General features: G+C 42.5%; 2 protein-coding genes across 2 annotated transcripts; both read right to left on the bottom strand.

Annotated features, from left to right (window-relative positions):
- Positions 1 to 3,267: 3,267 nt before the first annotated feature.
- Positions 3,268 to 9,232, bottom strand: LOC139168352 (dual specificity protein phosphatase 13A-like). Its single transcript, XM_070753928.1, has 3 exons — positions 9,108 to 9,232; positions 6,948 to 7,165; positions 3,268 to 3,479 (listed from the first exon to the last, which is right to left on the bottom strand). Exons 1-3 carry the CDS (start codon positions 9,224 to 9,226, stop codon positions 3,268 to 3,270), a joined length of 549 nt encoding a protein of 182 aa, XP_070610029.1. The 5' UTR covers positions 9,227 to 9,232.
- A 3,307-nt stretch (positions 9,233 to 12,539) lies between these two features.
- LOC139168351 (dual specificity protein phosphatase 13A-like) lies at positions 12,540 to 17,458 on the bottom strand. Its single transcript, XM_070753927.1, has 3 exons — positions 17,304 to 17,458; positions 14,659 to 14,876; positions 12,540 to 12,739 (listed from the first exon to the last, which is right to left on the bottom strand). Exons 1-3 carry the CDS (start codon positions 17,456 to 17,458, stop codon positions 12,540 to 12,542), a joined length of 573 nt encoding a protein of 190 aa, XP_070610028.1.
- Between the last annotated feature and the right edge of the window lie 2,451 nt (positions 17,459 to 19,909).

Raw genomic sequence — 19,909 nt, 5'->3', positions numbered from 1 at the left:
TCACAGCTGCAAGCTAAGTATCACAGAACTGATAAGGGACTTGTACAAATTACCAGTTTGTTTGGAGACGAGTGCTCTTTGCTATACCAAAAGAGGAAGTGAATTTTCATTATAAAGAACATTGTTTTGAATTTTCAAACGTGTGTGTGTGTCTGAAATTTGTACCTGTGAATTTTTAGGAGGAGTCTGCCAGAGAGCCTGACAGAACACATACCAAACATAAATATAAAAATATAAAAAGCCTGGGGGGAAAGGTGTCTCAACTCCCCCATGCCTGATGGTATAGACAGGTCTTGAGTAATTTACGGAAGATAAAAAGGATGGGGGCAGTTCTAATCTCCGGGGGTAGTTGATTCCAGAGGGCCGGGGCCGCCACAGAGAAGGCTCTTCCCCTGGGGCCCGCCAAATGACATTGTTTAGTCCAGCGTTTCCCAACCGGTGTACCGCGGCACACTAGTGTGCCGCGAGACACGGCCAACACCTGGCCAACACGCTGCGAAGTCTTTGGAAGCTCCAGCTGGGCGGGGCGCTGCCAGTGCCGGACCGCCAGTGCCTCCGACCTGGAGCTCCCACTCGCAGCTGTCCCCCGGCTGCTGCCCGATGCAGCTGTTTCCGGCGCTCTCCTGCTGGGCCCCAAAGAAGGAAGGCGGGAAAAAGGAGGCAGGGGCGGGGAGGTGCGGCAGTAGGAGTAAAGGGAGCCGCAGCAGCCCCTGCCTCCCCACGGTGCCTCCGGCCAAACGCACCACTGGCTTCTCTGCCCTGCCCCATTGCCCGCCCGATCCGCCCACTCGCCGCCGCCGCCTCCTGTCTTGGGGCGCGATCTGCCCCCTCTCCTCCGCCGCCGGAGAGAGAATGGAGGGCGCCGTTGTCTTCGCCTCCGCCCGCCGGCTCTGCAACTAAGAGGCAGCAACCATCAACCCCCTCGCCCTCCCAGACGTCCCCAGCGCCCGGCCATGCACCGCCTCCCGTTAGCCCGGCCGACTTTTCCCTGCTGCCGTTTTCATGGCGCAAAGCCACCCAGTCCCGGACTCCCGGATCGCTCGCTTCTCCGGTCAGCAAAGCCATCTGCCCAGGAAAGCGCTGATGGCTGCTGCCTCTTAGCTGCAGAGCCGGCGGGCGGAGGCGAAGACAACGGCGCCCTCCATTCTCTCTCCGGCTCTCTCTCTCTCTCTTTTTCTCTCTGTTGCTGGCGTGGTGAACGAGAGAGAAGGAGAGAGAGAGAGAGAAAGGAGGGGAGAGAGAATGAGAGAGAAAGAAAGCAAGAGAAAGAGAGGGAAAGAAAGCGAGAGAAAGAGAGGGAGGAAGGAGGGAGAGGGAAAGACAGAGGGAGGGAAGGAGGGAGAGAGAGAGCAAAAAGAGGAAGAAAGAGGGATGGAGAAAGAAAGAAGGGAAGGAAGGAAGAGAGAGAGAGAAAGAGGGAGGGAGAAATAGAGTGAAATGGAGGAAGAAATATTTTTTTTGTCCAAACTTTTCTTTACCCCCCGCCCCTCCCCCCCCGTTCAGTGTTCCCCAGAATTTTGAAAATATGAATAATGTGCCGCGGCTCAAAAAAGGTTGGGAAACACTGGTTTAGTCGATGGGACCCGGAGAAGGCCAACTCTGTGGGACCTTATCGGTCGCTGGGATTCGTGCGTTAGCAGGCGGTTCCGAAGGTACTCTGGTCCACTGCCATGTAGGGCTTTAAAAGTTGAAAACAAACCTTTCCAGACAAGAATGTATCGTTGTGTAATGCTCCAAAGGAAGAAGACTTAAGTGGTTGTAACACAAACAAATAGTTTTCATCTTCTTTTTCTAACTCTCTCCAGGATTCTTAAAAAAACTACTGAAGAGTATAAATGAAGTGTTGTACATTTGAAGACTCCATAAGTGGGATTAAATGTTTCCTTTTCTTCTTAATCTTTGAATAGAATAACAGAGTTGGAAAGGGACCTTGGAGGCCTTCTAGTCCAACCCCCTGCCCAGGTAGGAAACCCTACACAAGAGAAATGGTTATCCGACATCGTCCTCAAAACTTACAGGGGTTTTTTTGTCAAACAATTATAGGGTGATAATTTGTACAAATTAAAAATTAGATAAGTAATAATAAAAAGTAACAAAAGAAGATAATAGGACAGGGATGGTAGGCACAGTGGTGCGCTTATGCACGCCTTTTACAGACCTCTTAGAAAGGGAGAGAAGTCAATTGTAGATAGTCTAAGGTCAAAGGTTTTGGGGTTAGGAGCAGTGTTCCCTCTAATTTTTTTTGGGGTGGGCGGAAAAGTATAGTGTCTGAGCGGCAGTCCCTTCAGGACTGGGCGACACAGAAATAATAAATAAATAAACAAACAAACAAACAAATAAAAACCCCACCCTGTTTTGCCTCAGAGAATTTCAAAATAAAATACTGTACTGTGTGTCTATAACAGTGAGCTCATAATAGGGCAACTCTATCAATATCAAAATGCCACTTAAATAGTTGAGCTAGTTTCAAACTAGACTTTGATTTTCTTTCTCTCTTCCTTACTCCCATTCTTTTTCTTTCTCTTTTCCTTCCTCTCTTTTTTCTATCTGTTTCTCTCTCTTCCTCTCTTCCTCTTTCTCTCCTTCCCTCTCACTCTTTCCCTCTCGGCTTCTGGGCAGGTTTGGAAAACTCTGAGTTGATGATGATTTTTAAGTGAGCGATTGCTCACTGCTCAGCTTAGAGGGAACTATGGTTAGGAGTAGAAACCACAGAATCAGGTAGTGCATTCCAGGCGTTGATTACTCTGTTGCTGAAGTCGTATTTTTTGCAGTCAGGTTTGGAGCGGTTGACATTTAATTTAAATCAATTTCGTGCTCGTGTGTTGTTGCGGTTGAAGGTGAAGTAGTCATTAACAGGTAGGACATTTTGGTATATGATTTTATGAACTATAATTAAGTCGGAATGGAAACGACGGAGTTGTAAGTTGTCTAAACCAAGAATTTCAAGTCTGGCGGAGTAAGGTGTATTTTGTTGTGAGAAGAGGAATGAGTGATGGATCGTTTTCTTCTGGAGGCAAGCCCTTCATTGACAGTACACTATTTTGCCCGGGACCCATAATACTGTTAAAATGTCCCTGGTGCAAATAGAAAGGTAGGTTAGATAAAAGCATTGTCCAGAGTCTTCTTGGGCTCATTGATTTCTTGAAATAGAAGCGTTGCAAATTCTGCTCGAGAAAAATAAAAATAAAATGGTGATAAGATTGTAAGGATCTTTCAAAAAAAAAAATTAATCTGATTAAAAGTCCCAATTTCTCCCTTTTTGTCACGTCATAAAAGTCGACACAGGGTTCTCTTGCAACGTAATTCCAGGTCTAGGTCTTGAAGCTGTTTCAGAAACCCTCGATTTGGGGAAATTGCTCGATGCCGCAGAAGCATTTCAAGAGCATCAGCCAGAGACAAGTTTTGGTAAATCATCAGGTAAGCTAGAACCAGGGCTGAGGATCTGCTTTTTCCTAGAACGCAATGAACCAAGATTTTTCCTGCACAGGGGAGAGAAGGAAGAGAGAAGACGACAATATTAAAAAGAGATATTTTGGGGTTTGCTTTGGACTGGTGCAGAGGTGGAAAGGTGGAACACTCAGGAGGCTGTGATGGAGGCAAACATTTCTCTCTTTGGGCACACTGAGAATATATAAATATATATATAAATATATAAATTTACGAAAAGAAATATTTTATTATTTATTATTTATTATTTATTTATTATTTAGATTTGTATGCCGCCCCTCTCCGCAGACTCGGGGCGGCTCACAACAAAGTGAAAACAATTTACAACAAATCTAAATTACTATTTAAAAATATTTAAAAGACCCCGTTTTCTAAACACACATACATACAAACATACCATTCATAAATTGTATATGCCCGGGGGAGATGTCTCAGTTCCCCCATCCCTGACGACAAAGGTGGGTCTTAAGGAGCTTACGAAAGGCAAGGATATATATATAAATATATATATTGATTCGACACAAAAATATGTAACCCTTCCCTGGTGCAGAGCTGAAGGGATTGGATACTGTAGCCTAGAGCAGTGATTTTCAACCTTTTTTGAGCCGCGGCACATTTTTTACATTTACAAAATCCTGGGGCACACCACCAACCAAAATGACACAAATCTAATAAATAAATAAATAAATAAATAAATAAATGAATGAATGAATGAATGAATGAATGAATGAATGAATGAATAAATAAATAAATAAATAATGCTTACATACATACATACATACATACATACATACATACATACATACATAACCCCCTCATATATACAATCCTATGTAACATCCCCTTATAAATACAGTCAATCATCAATCATCCCTCCTCAAATTTATACCACTGTCACATTTCTGGGTACTTCTCCTGTCTTTCCCCCTTTTCTCTCTCATGCTTCTCATTTCTCTCTCTTCCTCCCTTTTTCCCTCATTCCTTCTCCCTCTCACTTCTCCTCTTTTTCCATCCCTGTCTCTCTCCCCCCCCCTTATGCGTGTGTGTGTATACACACTCGAACCATTTCCAAAACCAGTTGAGGACTGGGGTTTTTTTCTCTTTTATTCTTTTTAAAAACAGGTGTGGGCTGGGGGGGTTTCTTATTATTTGGGTGCTTTTTACCATATGCTTCAAGAATCACCTCTCTCTCTCTCTTTTGTTTCTCTCTCCTCTCATTCTCTGCCTCAATCATTTTCTCATTTCTCCTTTTTTCTCCCCTTTTTGTTCTCATTTCTCTCGCTCTCCTTTCCTCTCCCTATCTGTCTTGCTTTCTCTCTCTCTTGCTATCTCTTTTTCTCTCTTGCTTTCCTTCTCTCTCTCTCGTTCTCTCTCTTATTTTCTTTCTCTCTCTCTCTTGTTCTTTCTCTCATGCTTTCTCTCTCTTGTTCTTTCTCTCTCTCTGTTGCTCTCTCATTCTCTCTTATTTTCTTTCTCTCTCTCTGTCTCTTTCCTTTCTCTCATTCCCTCTTTCTATCCTTTCTATCTCTCTTTCCTTCTCTCCCTCCCTTTCTCTCTCTTTCCTTTCTATCTCTCACTTTTTCTTTCTCTCCCTCCCTTTCTGTCTCTTTCCTTTCTCTCATTCCCTCTTTCTCTCTATCCTTTCTATCTCTCACTCTTTCCTTCTCTCCCTCCCTTTCTCTCTCTTTCCTTTCTCTCATTCCCTTTCTCTCTATCCTTTCTATCTCTCACTTTTTCTTTCTCTCCCTCCCTTTCTGTCTCTTTCCTTTCTCTCATTCCCTCTTTGTCTCCTGAGGCTGACTGCGCCTGCCCTGCACCCCCCACCACGGAGGGAAAGCATTTGGCATCGGCACCGCCAACCCCCCCTCCACGAGCAGCAAAAGCCTCAGCGACGGAGCCGAAAGGCAAATGGCGCGATCCGTCGCTGAGGCTTTTGCTGCTCGTAGAAGGGTGGCGCTGATGCCACTCGCCCTCCCCAGGAAAGAGGTGCAGGAAAGCAGCGTGTTTAAAAGGCGCGCTGCTTTCACGGAAAGCAAACCCGGCTTTCCTGGCCGGCACAGGGCTTTCCCGCCGCTCCCCCCCAAAAACAACGGAGGATGACAAGCAGGACGAAGCGGGGTGGAGCAACGCGAGGCTCAAGCAGGCAGCTTCCGCGCGTTTCTTTCGGCGGAAGAGGAGGAGAGGGAGCGGATCGGGCGGGCGGGCGGGGGCAGCACCTTCTACTGCCGGCGCCTCCCCGCCCCCGCCCCCCCGCGGACTGGCAGGGGGATGAGGACTGTGCGCTCATGGAAAAGGGCGCGCGGGGGGGAATTTTGGGGTGCGCGGGCGCTCACGCGCGCAGCCTACAAGGAACGGTGGTGCCAATAGCGGCGGTGGCGGCGGGCAATAGCCGGGGGGCGGCTTCTGCAAGTGGGAGCTCCAGGGCTGAAGCCTCAGCCTTGGAGCTCCCACTTGCAGGAGCCGCCTCGCGGCACACCTGACCATGTCTCGCGGCACACTAGTGTGCCACGGCACACCGGTTGAAAAACACTGACCTAGAGGATACAGGTTGCAGGTTCAGGTCCCAGTGGGTATGGCTAGCTGATAAGGCCAAAATAAGGCCAAAATAGATCTATCCTAGTCTCCCTTAATTTTCAAATTCAGCAAAAAAACATGTGACACATACAGATAGAATTGTTGGCTATCAATAAAATTAACTGCCTTGGAAATGGCCCTGGGTTGGGCCGAGAGGCAAAATAAGGAGCTGTGATGTTCCTTCAATACACCAGGGTGATTCGACACAAAAATATGTAACCCTTCCCTGGTGCAGAGCTGAAGTGATTGGATACTGTAGCCTAGAGGATAATTCTCTGCCTTACAAGGCAAAAGTTGCAGGTTCAAGTCCCAGTGGGGTATATGAGGCCAAAATAAGGCCAAAATAGATCTATCCTAGTCTCCCTTAATTTTCAAATTCAGCAAAAAAATCATATATGTCACATGGTTTTTTTGCTGAATTTGAAAATTAAGGGAGACTAGTATATTTATTTATTTATTTATTTAGTTAGTTAGTTAGTTAGTTAGTCCAATACACAATAATACACAATGAAGGTTATAGAGGATATAGTAGAGAAGAAATACAAGATATAGGAGAGACTATAGGACAGGGGACGGAAGGCACTCTAGTGCGCTTATGTAATGCCCCTTACTGACCTCTTAGGAATCTGGAGAGGTCAACCGTAGATAGTCTAAGGGAAAAATGTTGGGGGTTAGGGGATGATACTATGGAGTCCGGTAATGAGTTCCACGCTTCAAGAAACTCGATTACTAAAGTCATATTTTTTACAGTCAAGTTTGGAGCGGTTAATATTAAGCTTGAATCTGTTGTGTGCTCTTGTGTTGTTGTGGTTGAAGCTGAAGTCGTCTTTGATAGGCAGGACATTGCAGCATATGATCTTGTGGGCAATACTTAGATCATGTTTAAGTCCAACACAACTCAAGCTCTGCCAGAGGCTGAGACTCACCTTTTGGGGTTCTGAGTGCTTGGTGGATGTATTTTGATGCTGGATGAAAATAGACACTTAGGTCAAAATCTACGGAGTCTTCTGCTGCTATCCCATAGTAAGAGATTTCTGATCCATAGAAGGTCTGATTTCCTTTGCTACCCCACGCACCATGTGCTGCGTTCAGTATGTGGGTGATGCCGTGTTGACTCAGCCTCTCCTTGTTGTGCGCTGTGACCCTGCACAGACAAATTGGGAGGACAAAATGAGAGAGGACTAGGGCGTGAATGCCAAGCTCTCTCCCATTATTCAAGTTGCTCTTTTATTTATAATTTTTATATTTTTCTCGGGATAACCATAGTCACTTCAGACATCAACAGGAGCCAAAATCTTGCTTTTCTATAGACCCATTTTTCCTTCTTTTGACAAACCAAATACAGTGTTCCCTCGATTTCCACGGGGGATGCATTCCGAGACTGCCAGCGAAAGTCGAATTTCCGCGAAGTAGAGATGCGGAAGTAAATACACTATTTTTGGCTATGAACAGTATCACAAGACTTCCCTTAACACTTTAAACCCCTAAATTTTAACACTCCGCAGTCTGCATTGGTTGCCAATCAGTTTCCGGTCACAATTCAAAGTGTTGGTTCATGGCACCGGACCAGATTATCTCCGGGACCGCCTTCTGCCGCACGAATCCCAGCGACCGGTTAGGTCCCACAGAGTGGGTCTTCTCCGGGTCCCATCAACTAAACAATGCCGCTTGGCGGGACCCAGGGGAAGAGCCTTCTCTGTGGCGGCCCCGGCCCTCTGGAACCAACTCCCCCCAGAGATTAGAATTGCCCCCACCCTCCTTGCCTTTCGTAAGCTACTTAAAACCCACCTCTGCCGCCAGGCATGGGGGAACTGAGATGCTCTTTTCTCCTGGGCCCTTTACAATTTCATGTATGGTATGTCTGTATGTATGTTTGGTTTTTTATATTAATGGGTTTTTAAACATTTTTAGTATTTATTGGATTATTATTGTACATTGTTTTATTATTGCTGTCAGCCGCCCCGAGTCTCCGGAGAGGGGCGGCATACAAATCCAATAGATAGATAGATAGATAGATAGATAGATAGATAGATAGATAGATAGATAGATAGATAGATAGATAGATAGATAGATTGCAATTTTCCATTTCCTTAGCAACCATTTAGATTATTACTCACCATGTTTATTTATTAAAGTTTATTTAAAAAATATTTATTAAAGGCAGACGAAAGTTTGGCGATGACATATGACGTCATCGGGTGGGAAAAACCGTGGCATAGGGAAAAAACCCGCAAAGTATTTTTTAATTAATATTTTTGAAAAACCATGGTATAGACATTTCGCAAAGTTCGAACCCATGAAAATCGAGGGAACACTGTACTATTGTTAACCTCTGCCTTGTATTTTGCATGCCTTTAAATTTCTCCATCTGTTTCACCATCTTCAATAAATGTATTACAGCACAAGATTCATAAATCGACTCTTTGGCTCTGTGTTTATTTTTGCAATTTATACAGTATAAAAATCGCAATAGTTCATTGGATTTTCTCTGTCAAACATATTTTGGTGTTTGGTAGGTTAAATATTCCTTATTGCATCACACGACCTACAATTAGCAAACGAGAGCATTACAAATTATTGTTTTTAAAAAAATTATTTTATGTACACAAAAAACATACATTGGTAGGAATCCTAAGTCCCATTTTGGTTATAGCTCAAGATCAAGACAAGTATAACATGTAATACTTAACGCATTTTATTATATATGAACATGCTGAATATATAACAACATGATATGACATGATGTCTAAAACTTAAAAGGCTACAAACTAATTGATTTACAAGCAAGATTCGGCATATAAATTCAATTGAGTCCCATGACACATTTTAGAAACAGTTGTAGCTGATGGAACAATATTGTTTCTTCTGGTTTCTTCCCTGTCTATAGTCTAAATAGAAAAGTTTTTTAAATTTAATGTTTTATTGAAAGCTAATTCCAACTTCCCAACCTTCTGAAAGAGAGCTAAACAATGGTGTGCATTTAACCTTTTCTTCAAGCGCATAATATTTTTGCATTGCAAAACAGCTTCCTCTGTAAATACTGTTTAGCCCAGTCAATCAATACCTTCCTTCAAGATAATACTTACATGTTACCTATATAAATTTTGGGCCACACTTCGTCTAGCTCATTTAACTCCAACCTGCAGCTGTCTATACGGCGTTCCAGTTCTTTCACGGAGGGTATGTTGGCTCGGAGGGTGTCCATTTGCAAAAGGTGGTGGTTGACCTTAGAAGCAAGCAAGTTGGCTATCAAGTGATTGTTGCACAGTTTGTTCGTATCCTATCACTGCAGGACCTTCCTGTCTTGTGTGCCAATAACTTTTTGACATCTGACAGTGGGACACAGGTGCATGTCTTAAAATGTCTCCCTGATCCCCCTGCATATTTTCTTTTTAGTTATTTTATTTTATTTATTTATTTTATTTATTTATTTGTTTGTTTGTTTATTTTGTCCAATGCACAATAATACACAATGAAGGTAATAGAGGATACCTTCAAGGAAATAGAATTAGAGAAAGAATAAAAGAGAGAGTATAGCGACCGGTTAGGTCCCACAGAGTTGGCCTTCTCCGGGTCCCATCGACTAAGCAATGTCGTTTGGTGGGACCCAGGAGAAGAGCCTTCTCTGTGGCGGCCCCGACCCTCTGGAACCAGCTCCCCCCAGATATCAGAGTTGCCCTCACCCTCCTTGCCTTTCGCAAACTCCTTAAAACCCACCTCTGTTGTCAGGCATGGGGGAATTGAAATTTCACTTCCCCCTAGGCTTATAGAATTTATACATGGTATGCTTGTATGTATGATTGGTTCTTTAAATTGGGGTTTTTAAGATTATTTTTAATATTAGATTTGTTTTCATTGTCTTTTCATTGTTGTTAGCCGCCCCGAGTCTTCGGAGAGGGGCGGCATACAAATCTAATAAATAATAATAATAATAATAATAATAATAATAATAATATAAAATAAATCGATGAGAGAATAGAAGAAAGATATAGGGATAGAAGAGAAGATATATGGGATAGAGGAGAGACAATAGGACAGGGGTCGGAAGGCACAAGGCTGTTTTTTCCTCTTTTTATTAAGTCTGCCATTAGTCCATATCAGTTCCAAAATAGAATAGAATAGAATAGAATTTTATTGGTCAAGTGTGATTGGACACACAAGGAATTTGTCTTGGTGCAGATGCTCTCAGCGTACATAAGAGACAAAGATACATTTGTCAAGAATCATGTGGTACGACACTTAATGATTGTCATAGGGGTCAAATAATACAACATTCTGCAAACATTATAAATTTTACAAGACAAAAAGCGATTATTATTTATTTATTTATTTATTGGATTTGTATGCCGCCCCTCTCTGTAGACTCGGGGCGGGTAACAACAATGATAAAAAACAACATGTAACAATCCAATTAATAAAACAACTAAAAACCCTTATTATAAACCAGACATACACACAAACATACCATGATAACTTGTAATGGCCTAAGGGGAAGGAATATCTTAACTCCCCCATGCTTGGCAGCATAAGTGACTCTTGAGTAGTTTACGAAAGACAGGGAGGGTGGGGGCAGTTCTAATCTCCGGGGGGAGTTGGTTCCAGAGGGCTGGGGCTGCCACAGAGAAGGCTCTTCCCCTGGGGCCTGCCAAACGACATTGTTTAGTCGACAGGACTCGGAGAAGGCCAACTCTGTGGAATCTTATCGGTCGCTGGGATTACCTGCAACCAAGCTAAAAAAATAATTTTGTTGTGGTTTTTAAATATATATATATATATATATATATATTTTAAGATAAGACAATACAGAATTCAAACAAACACAAAAATACATAGGGGTCCTTTACCGCCCTTCTCTTATCAAAAGTTGTTTCCCAAAGTTTATTATAATTCCAAGTATTTAAAAATTTACAATTTATAACCTTTCATAAACTTCTATAATATATCTCAGCAATATATATGATTCTTAATTATTTACAACCTTTCATAAGCTTCTATTGTATATCTCACCAATATTTTGTACAATTCCTTCTACAGAAAATTCTACTATTATTCACTACAGTGATCCCTCGAGTTTCACGATCTCGATCTTCGCGAAACGCTATATCGCGATTTTTCCACCCGATGACGTCACTCTCTTCCTTCCTTTCTCATCTTTCTTTCTCTCTCTCTTTCTCTATCTTGCTTCTTCCTCTCTCACACTCTCTTCCTCCCTCTCTCATCTTTCTTTCCTTCTCTCTCTTTCTCTATCTCTCCCCCTCTTGCTGGCGGGCGGCGGGCGGGCGAGCGGGGGCATCAGCGAGGAGCCGGGGTTTCCCCTTTGCGTGGGCGGCTGGGAAACCCCGATCTTCGTCTGCTCGCTGCTGCTGCGCCGAGCAGATCAGCTGCTGGGCAGCCGAAGGAACCTTCCCTGGGTCTTCCCCCTCTTGCTGGCGGGCGGGCGAGCGGCGGGCATCAGCGAGGAGCCGGGGTTTCCCCTTTGCGTGGGCGGCCGGGAAGACCCAGGGAAGGTTCCTTCGGCCGCCCAGCAGCTGATCTGCTCGGTAGCGCAGCAGCAGCGAGGAGCCGAATCGGGTTTCCCCTTTGCGTGGGCGGCGGGGAACGCAAACTCCACCATCTACGCATGCGCGGCCATAGGAAAAAAGGGCGCGCATGCGCAGATGGTGTTTTTACTTCCGCAACCCTACATCGCGAAAAATCGATTATCGCGAGGGGTCTTGGAACGGAACCCTCGCGATAATAGAGGGATCACTGTATTTGCATATCTTTGTTATTACTTTGTTAAATTCTGTATGTTATTTTTTCCCCCTAACCATTCATAGACTTTTTCCATACTTTATAATACTTCTTTATGATTCTTCCCGTCCTTTTAACCTTCTTGCCATCATATCCATTTCTGCACATTCAATTAGTTTTTTAATTACTGTTTCTTCTTTCGGGATTTTTTTTCACATTTCCACTTTTGTGCAAAGGTTATTCTTGCTGCAGTCAAGATGTGTATGATTAAATACTGAATTTCTTTTTTGTCATTTTTAAGAAATATGCCTAATAAAAAATAATTCTGGAATTTTCTTAATCTCTGTATTCGTAATTTCATTTTACAATCGTGTTCCAATAAATTTTGGCTTTGGGACATGTTTGGTTTTTATATTAATGGGTTTTTTAATCGTTTTTAGTATCGGATTATTATTGTATACTGTCTTATTATTGCTGTTAGCTGCCCCGAGTCTCCGGAGAGGGGCGGCATACAAATCCAATTATTAATAATAATAATAATAATAATAATAATAATAATAATAATGTCCACCACTGGTGGTAGAATGTTCCATTGTGGTCTTGGCTGTCATTGTCATCTTTGACAACCTGTAAAGTGGTAAGTGCCAACATTAAAACATTTTAACTTGGTTTTCCTTGAATGTAACGTATTTAGTGATTTGCCAATTTGCAAATAATTTTGATATGTATTGCACCAATGGATAGACAGGCATCGTCTTTAAAAAAAATGTGTGCATGCCATTTCTTTATTTGTTCATTTTTTTTCTTAGTTGAAGGTCCAAATTTCTCAATTGTTTCAGGAAACCTCGATTAGGGAAGATCCATCGATGTTCTTTTACTGTCTCTATTGCTTTACCCAATGAAAAATGATGGTAGATCATAAGGTACGCTAGCACCAAAGAGGAGGACCTGCTTATCCCATAGGCGCAGTGGACGAAGATTTTGCCTGGAAATAAAAGCAACAGATTAGATTAGATTAGATTAAAAGAATTGGAAGGGGCCTTGTAAATCATCTAGTCCAACACCCCACCCCCCATTTCTGACCGATGGATGGCAGTCCAGTTTCTTCTCGAAAGCCTCCAGTGATGAAACTCCCATAAGTAGTGTTGGGCGAACCCAACGAAGTTCTGGTTCGGCGAACTCACCCGAACTTTGCCGTAAAGTTGGGGTGAGTTCGCCAAACCCAAACTTGAACAGCAGCAAGCCGCTGCAGTGTCCTTTTCTGTAAAAATAAACAGGGAGGTGGGGAATTCCCCACCTCCTTTTGCTTCCTTTTATTTTTACAGAAAAGTATGCTGCAGCGGAGGGGAATCCTACGATGGGATTCTGGGGGTGGGGCTTTGACGTCACGGAGACTCCTTCCTCCCCGTTTTGGCCGGGCAGGAAGTAGTCTCGGTGACATCAAAGCCCCACCCATGGAATCTGTTCTGTCGGGCTCTCTGGTATAATCCTCCCAAAAATTCACAGGTACAAATTGCAGACACACACACGTTTGAAAATTCAAAACAATGTTCTTTATAATGAAAATTCACTTAAACCAAGCCCTCTTTTGGTATAGCAAAGAGCACTCGTCTCCAAACAAACTGGTAATTTGTACAAGTCCCTTATCAGTTCTGTGATAATTAGCTTGCAGCTGAGAGGCAATTCACAGTCCTTCTTCTTTCACAAAGTGAAACACACTTTGCTCTGGTTTAGTTTCAAAGCGGGAAAAAGCAACACACAAAAGGTCAAATTCAGCAAAGTAGCCACGAAACACAACGATCAGATAATCCTCCTCAATGGCCAAACCCACAGGCTGCTATTTACAGCAGCCTCACTAATGACCACAGCCCCAACCAACCACAGGTGGCCTCATTTTCTTCAATAATAATCTCTCAGTTGTTGTTGCCCATGCATCACTCTCTGCATGCGTGGCTGTATCATTAACTCTTGTTCCGAATCCAAGGAGGAGCTAGATAATTGATCTCCTTCTGAGCTGCCTGCCCCACTCTCCTCCTCCCTGTCACTCATGTCTTCTTGGTCAAAGGAGCCTTCATCAGCAGATTCCACCAGGGGCAAAACAGGCCTGCAGCATGTGGATGTCTCCCCCACATCCACAGTCCTTGGGGCAGGAGCTGGGCCAGAGCTAACCACAACACATGTTACTCTTATTCCAAAAGGCAACTGGATTTTCCCCCCAGGGTCCCGCCAGACGACATTGTTTAGTCGACAGGACCCGGGGAAGACCAACTCTGTGGGACCTGACCGGTCGCTGGGATTCGTGCGGCAGAAGGCGGTCTCGCAATATTTAATTTATTTTGGACTTCTTTTTATTGTTAACTGTATTTTTATATTTTGTTGTAAGCCGCCCTGAGTTCTTTTGGATTGGGCGGCATAGAAGTCGAATGAATGAATGAATGAATGAATGAAAGAATGAATGAATGAATGAATGAATGAATCAATCAATCAATGAATCAATGAATGAATGAATCAATGAATGAATGAATCAATCAATTAATCGATGAATGAATCAATGAATGAATGAATCGATGAATCGATGAATGAATGAATCAATGAATGAATCAATGAATGAATCAATGAATGAATGAATCAATGAATGAATTGTGTTCGGAGATCCATCAGAAGCCAGTGCAGTTCATGGAGTGATGGAGATACTGTATATAGGTGTATCTGGGTAAACCCATAAGAGCTCTCGCGGCTGCTTTCTGGACTAACTGAAGTCTCTGAACGTTCTTTAAAGGTAGCCCAATGTACATGATTATCTTTCTTTCTTCAGATATTCAGATTTTTTAAAAAATAACCTTGAAAAAGTATCCAAGCGAATGCCCAGTCACAGCTTAATAAGAGCTGCTATGGTTTCCATACCTCCGGGTGTCGTCAAAGCCTTGTGTATAAACTCCGCAGAAGAGTAAAAATATAGGCTTAGATCAAAACTGGGAAGATCGTGAGCTGGTACGCCATGGTATTCAATCGTTGTACCATAAAAGTCATGCGACTCTTGGCAAAACAGAGTGCCGTGGGCTGCGTTTAAAATGTGGCTAATCCCCATTTTCCATAAGTCAAATCTGCTATGTGCTGTGACGCTGGAAAAAAAAAACAGAGAGAAAGATATAGTGGTACCTCTACTTACGAACGCCTCTACTGATGAACTTTTCGAGATACGAACCCGGTGTTTAAGATTTTTTTGCCTCTACTTTTGAATTACAGTGTTCCCTCGATTTCTGCGGGGGAAGCGCTCCGAGACCACCCGCGAAAGTCGAATTTCCGCGAAGTAGAGATGTGGAAGTAAATACACCATTTTTGGCTATGGACAGTATCCCAAGCCATCCCTTAACACTTTAAACCCCTAAATTGCGATTTCCCATTCCCTTAACAACCATTTACTCACCATTATTACTGGTACTCACCATTGAAGAAGACACTTAGTGATCCTGATATTTGTAAACATAATTATTTATTAACAATAATTTTTTTTTTGTTACTTATTTGCAAAAATTATTAGTTTGGCAATGACATATGACATCATTGTGTGGGAAAAACCGTGGTATAGGGGGAAAAACCACGAAGTATTTTTTAATTAATATTTTTTGAAAAACCGTGGTATTCTATTCGCAAAGTTTGAACCCGCGAAAATCGAGGGAACACTGTACTTCTACTTCTGCTGCAGGTGGTAGGGGTTTTTTTGGACCAAACAATAGCACACAGCACACAGGAGATAAGAAGTGCAGATAACAAACCCTTAAGAGACACCGTGGAAAAATATTTAACAGGGATGAAAAGAAAGGAGGAGAGAGACGGAGATAATGAGACAAACGTAAGTCTCCCAAAAGCCAAGACAAGGAAGTAGGAAGAAGCATATGTAGAGCTTGGCTTCACTGGGACTACGGTGGGAAACAAAGAAAGACCGGTATGTTTACTGTGTCTAAAAATGTTAGCAGCAGACAGTATGAAGCCAAATAAAGGCATTAATTAAACATATTACACCCCAATCATGCTTGAGTTTTTTCAGAGAAAGCGTGCCAAAAATTGCAAAGAATTATCCCGGCGGAGAGTTGGGGAGGGAGCTTCTGCTCTGGCAATCTCACGCTACTCACCAGAGCCTACAAAACTTTTGCCAGAGCCATACTTGAATACAGTTCATCTGTCTGGAACCCATACCACATCTCGGACATCAACACCCTTGAAAACGTCCAAAGATACTTCACCAGAAGAGCCCTTCACTCCTCCACTCGAAACAGAATACCCTACGAAAATAGACTAACAATCCTTGGTCTTGAAAGCTTAGAACTACGACGCCTAAAACACGATCTAAGTATTGCCCACAAGATCATATGCTGCAACGTTCTACCTGTTAATGACTACTTCAGCTTCAATCGCAACAACACAAGAGCACGCAACAGATTCAAACTTAATATTAACCGCTCCAAACTTGACTGTAAAAAATATGACTTCAGCAACCGAGTTGTCGAAGCGTGGAACTCATTGCCTGACTCAGTAGTGTCAACCCCTAACCCCAAACATTTTACCCTTAGACTATCCACGATTGACCTCTCCAGGTTCCTTAGAGGTCAGTAAGGGGCGTGCATAAGTGCACCAGTGTGCCTTCCGTCCCCTGTCCAATTGTCTCTCCTTATCTCATTTATCTTTTCTTCCTTTCAAATATGTTCACCTATACTTTTATATCTTTTCTTCTATTCTTTTCTTTACTTATATTATTACATATCTTTCTCTTCAATGTGTATTATGTATTGGACAAAATAAATAAATAAATAAATAAAAATACAGTAATCCTTGGACACAATCTGTTTGTTTGCCATAATTGTTTGTTTGTTTATTTTATTTTATTTTATTTATTTATTTATTTAGTTAGTTAGTTAGTTAGTTAGTATGCCACCCCTCTCCGGAGACTCAGGGCAGCTAACAGCAACAATAAAGCAGTGTACAATAGTAGTGTGATGTTAGAAACAATTATAAACCCATTAATATAAAAAAAACCAAACATACATACCATGCATAGAATTGTAAAGGCCTAGGGAGAAGAGGGTCTCAATTCCCCCATGTCTGACAGCAGAGGTGGGTTTTAAGCAGCTTACGAAAGGCAAGGAGGGTGGGGGCAATTCTAATCTTTGGGGGGAGTTGATTCCAGAGGGCCGGGGCCGCCACAGAGAAGGCTCTTCCCCTGGGTCCCACCAAGCGACATTGTTTAGTCGACGGGACCCAGAGAAGATCCACTCTGTGGGACCTAACTGGTCGCTGGGATTCGTGCAGCAGAAGGCGGTCCCTGAGATAATCTGGTTCGGTGCCATGAAGGGCTTTATAGGTCATAACCAACACTTTGAATTGTGATCAGAAACTGATCGGCAACCAATGCAGACTGCGGAGTGTTGGTGTGACATGGGCATATTTGGGAAAGCCCATGATTGCTCTCGCAGCTGCATTCTGCACGATCTGAAGTTTCCGAACACTTATGTAGGAAAGGGGCTGAAAAGCTCCCCTGCAAATATACTTACTGATCTCCTAAGAAAAGATTAGGCCAGACTTCGTCAGAGTGGTGGCAGGAAGGGCTTCCAGTATTCAGGAGCTGTTCTAAATCTTGAATACTGGGGCTGTCTTCAGTTGAGGGTCCGAGATCTTTAGGGCCCAGTGAAACGCACTGGTCAGCCATGGTTATTTAAAGTAGCAGCTTGACAATCTGACACCAGAGAATGCAACCCAGGATATCTCCGTTTAGTCTGCTCCAGAGCAGATCACTTGTTATTTTGAAAGTGGAACGATGCCAGGACCTGGACATCAAACAGCACATGTCTGTAGTTGAACCGAACATCTGCAGTCGAATAGCAAGCTCCCTAAAACTGCCATTCAATGACAGCTGTGGCAGCAGAATGAAGTCTAACAGTTGGAAGAATAATTGTAGTCACATTCTTTCCTGCAGGAAAAACAAGACCTGTATTTTCTTCCCATTCATCTACTTCAACTGATCCATTACAATGACCCTCTGGCTTTGATTTTCCAAGGAAAAACTGGACAGTGCTGAACCAGATCTGCAGATTGGCAGGTGCCAATGTTGGAAATACGACTGGGGCCTGGTTGGTAATACTGTGACTGTGGGAACGTCCTGCAAACTTTGCATTCTATTGCGGCAGAATTTATTTATTTATTTATTTATTTATTTATTTACTTACTTACTTACTTACTTACTTACTTACTTACTTACTTACTTACTCACTCACTCACTCACTTACTTATTTATTTACTTATTTATTTACTTATTTATTTACTTATTTATTTACTTATTTATTGGATTTGTATGCCGCCCCTCTCCGAAGACTCGGAGCGGCTAACAGCAACAGTAAAACAGTGTACAATAGTAATCTAATACTAAAAACGATTAAAAACCCATTAATATAAACACCATACATACATACATACATACATACATACATACATACATACATACATACATACATACCATGCATAGAATTGTCAAGGCCTAGGGGGAAAGAGGATCTCAATTCCCCCATGCCTGACGGCAGAGGTGGGTTTTAAGTAGCTTACGAAAGGCAAGGAGGGTGGGGGCAATTCTAATCTCTGGGGGGAGTTGGTTCCAGAGGGCCGGGGCCGCCACAGAGAAGGTTCTTCCCCTGGGTCCCGCCAAGTGACATTGTTTATTTGACGAGACCTGGAGAAGATCCACTCTGGGTCCCTGCAAGAAATACATTATCTTGAGGGCAGTGCTGTCCAATGGCTACATGATCCAGGCTTAGCCATTCTACGAGATGTTGTGGTTAGCTCTGTCCCAGCTCCTGTTCCAAGGAATGTGCAGGTGGATGTGGGGGAGACATCCACATGCCGCAGGCCTGTTTTGCTCCCGATGGAATCTGCCGACGAAGCCTCCTCTGACCAAGGAAGCGTGAGTGACAGGGAAGAGGGGAGTTTGGCAGACAGCCCAGGAGGAGATCAATCATCTGTATCATCCTTGGATTCTGAACAAGAATTAATGACACATCCATGCATGCGTAGAGTGATGCATAGGAGACAACAACTGAAGGATTATTACAAGAGAAAATGAGGCCACCTGTGGTTGGGTGGGGCTGCTGTAATTAGTGCTACAGATAAAAAGAACAGCGTGCTGGTTTAGCCTTGTGGCAGTTTGTCTGATTCATTGTTTCGTCAATATCGTGGTTTTTGTGCTGTTCAAGATTGTGTGTGGACTCTCTGGACTTCAGAATTGGACTCAATTTCCCAGTTATTGGGTGAGCAATTGGATTGCATTTAACCTGTGCCTTGTTTGTACCAGAAAATCCCTTTGACATTTAAAAAGGGAGCTGTTTCTGTTTTTCTGTTTATAAAAACTTTTGGGTTTTCCTTTTATCATGTTGTGTGTGTCTTCCTGGACTAATTACCCTGTAATTACGGGCGGTTGAAACACGCCGCCAGAATACGAGGGTTGCCCAGAAAATAATGCACCACATTTTTTTCTTCAACAATTATTTATTGAACACAATGAAACTTACAAACAAGATACAATGAAACTTACAAACAAGATATCTCATATTTCTTCTCTACTATATCCTCTATAACCTTCATTGTGTATTATTGTGTATTGGACAAAATAAATAAGTAAATAAAATAAAGAATGATGTTTCTTCTACACTGCCTATTTTTCCATGTACCGTATATACTCGAGTATAAGCCGACCCGAGTATAAGCCGAGGCACCAATTTTTGCCACAAAAACTGGGAAAACGTATTGACCCGAGTATAAGCCGAGGTTAGAAAATGCAGTGGCTACTGGTAACTTATAAAAATGGAAAACAATAAAATTACATTAATTGAGACATGTTTTAGAATATTTATTTTAAAGAAAACCAGTAAACTAGCTCTGTAAATTTAAAAGAGGGTAAACAAATTAACAATATTAACAATAAATTAAAAAGTAAAAAAAGTAGCTCGATCAGGAACAAAGCTAAAACCTAAGAGTTAAAATCCTTCAAAACTGGATTCCTTCTCATCATTAATTGGATTTACATTCTGTTTTTATATATGCTGTGAGCCACCCTGAGTCCTTGGAGAGGGATGGCATACAAATCCAATTAAATAAATAAACAAACAAACAA

Source organism: Erythrolamprus reginae, chromosome 5 (genome assembly GCF_031021105.1).
Source record: "Erythrolamprus reginae isolate rEryReg1 chromosome 5, rEryReg1.hap1, whole genome shotgun sequence".
Lineage (NCBI taxonomy): Eukaryota > Metazoa > Chordata > Lepidosauria > Squamata > Dipsadidae > Erythrolamprus > Erythrolamprus reginae.
Note: the sequence above shows the minus strand (reverse complement) of the source record. Positions and strands in the feature narration are given on the sequence as shown.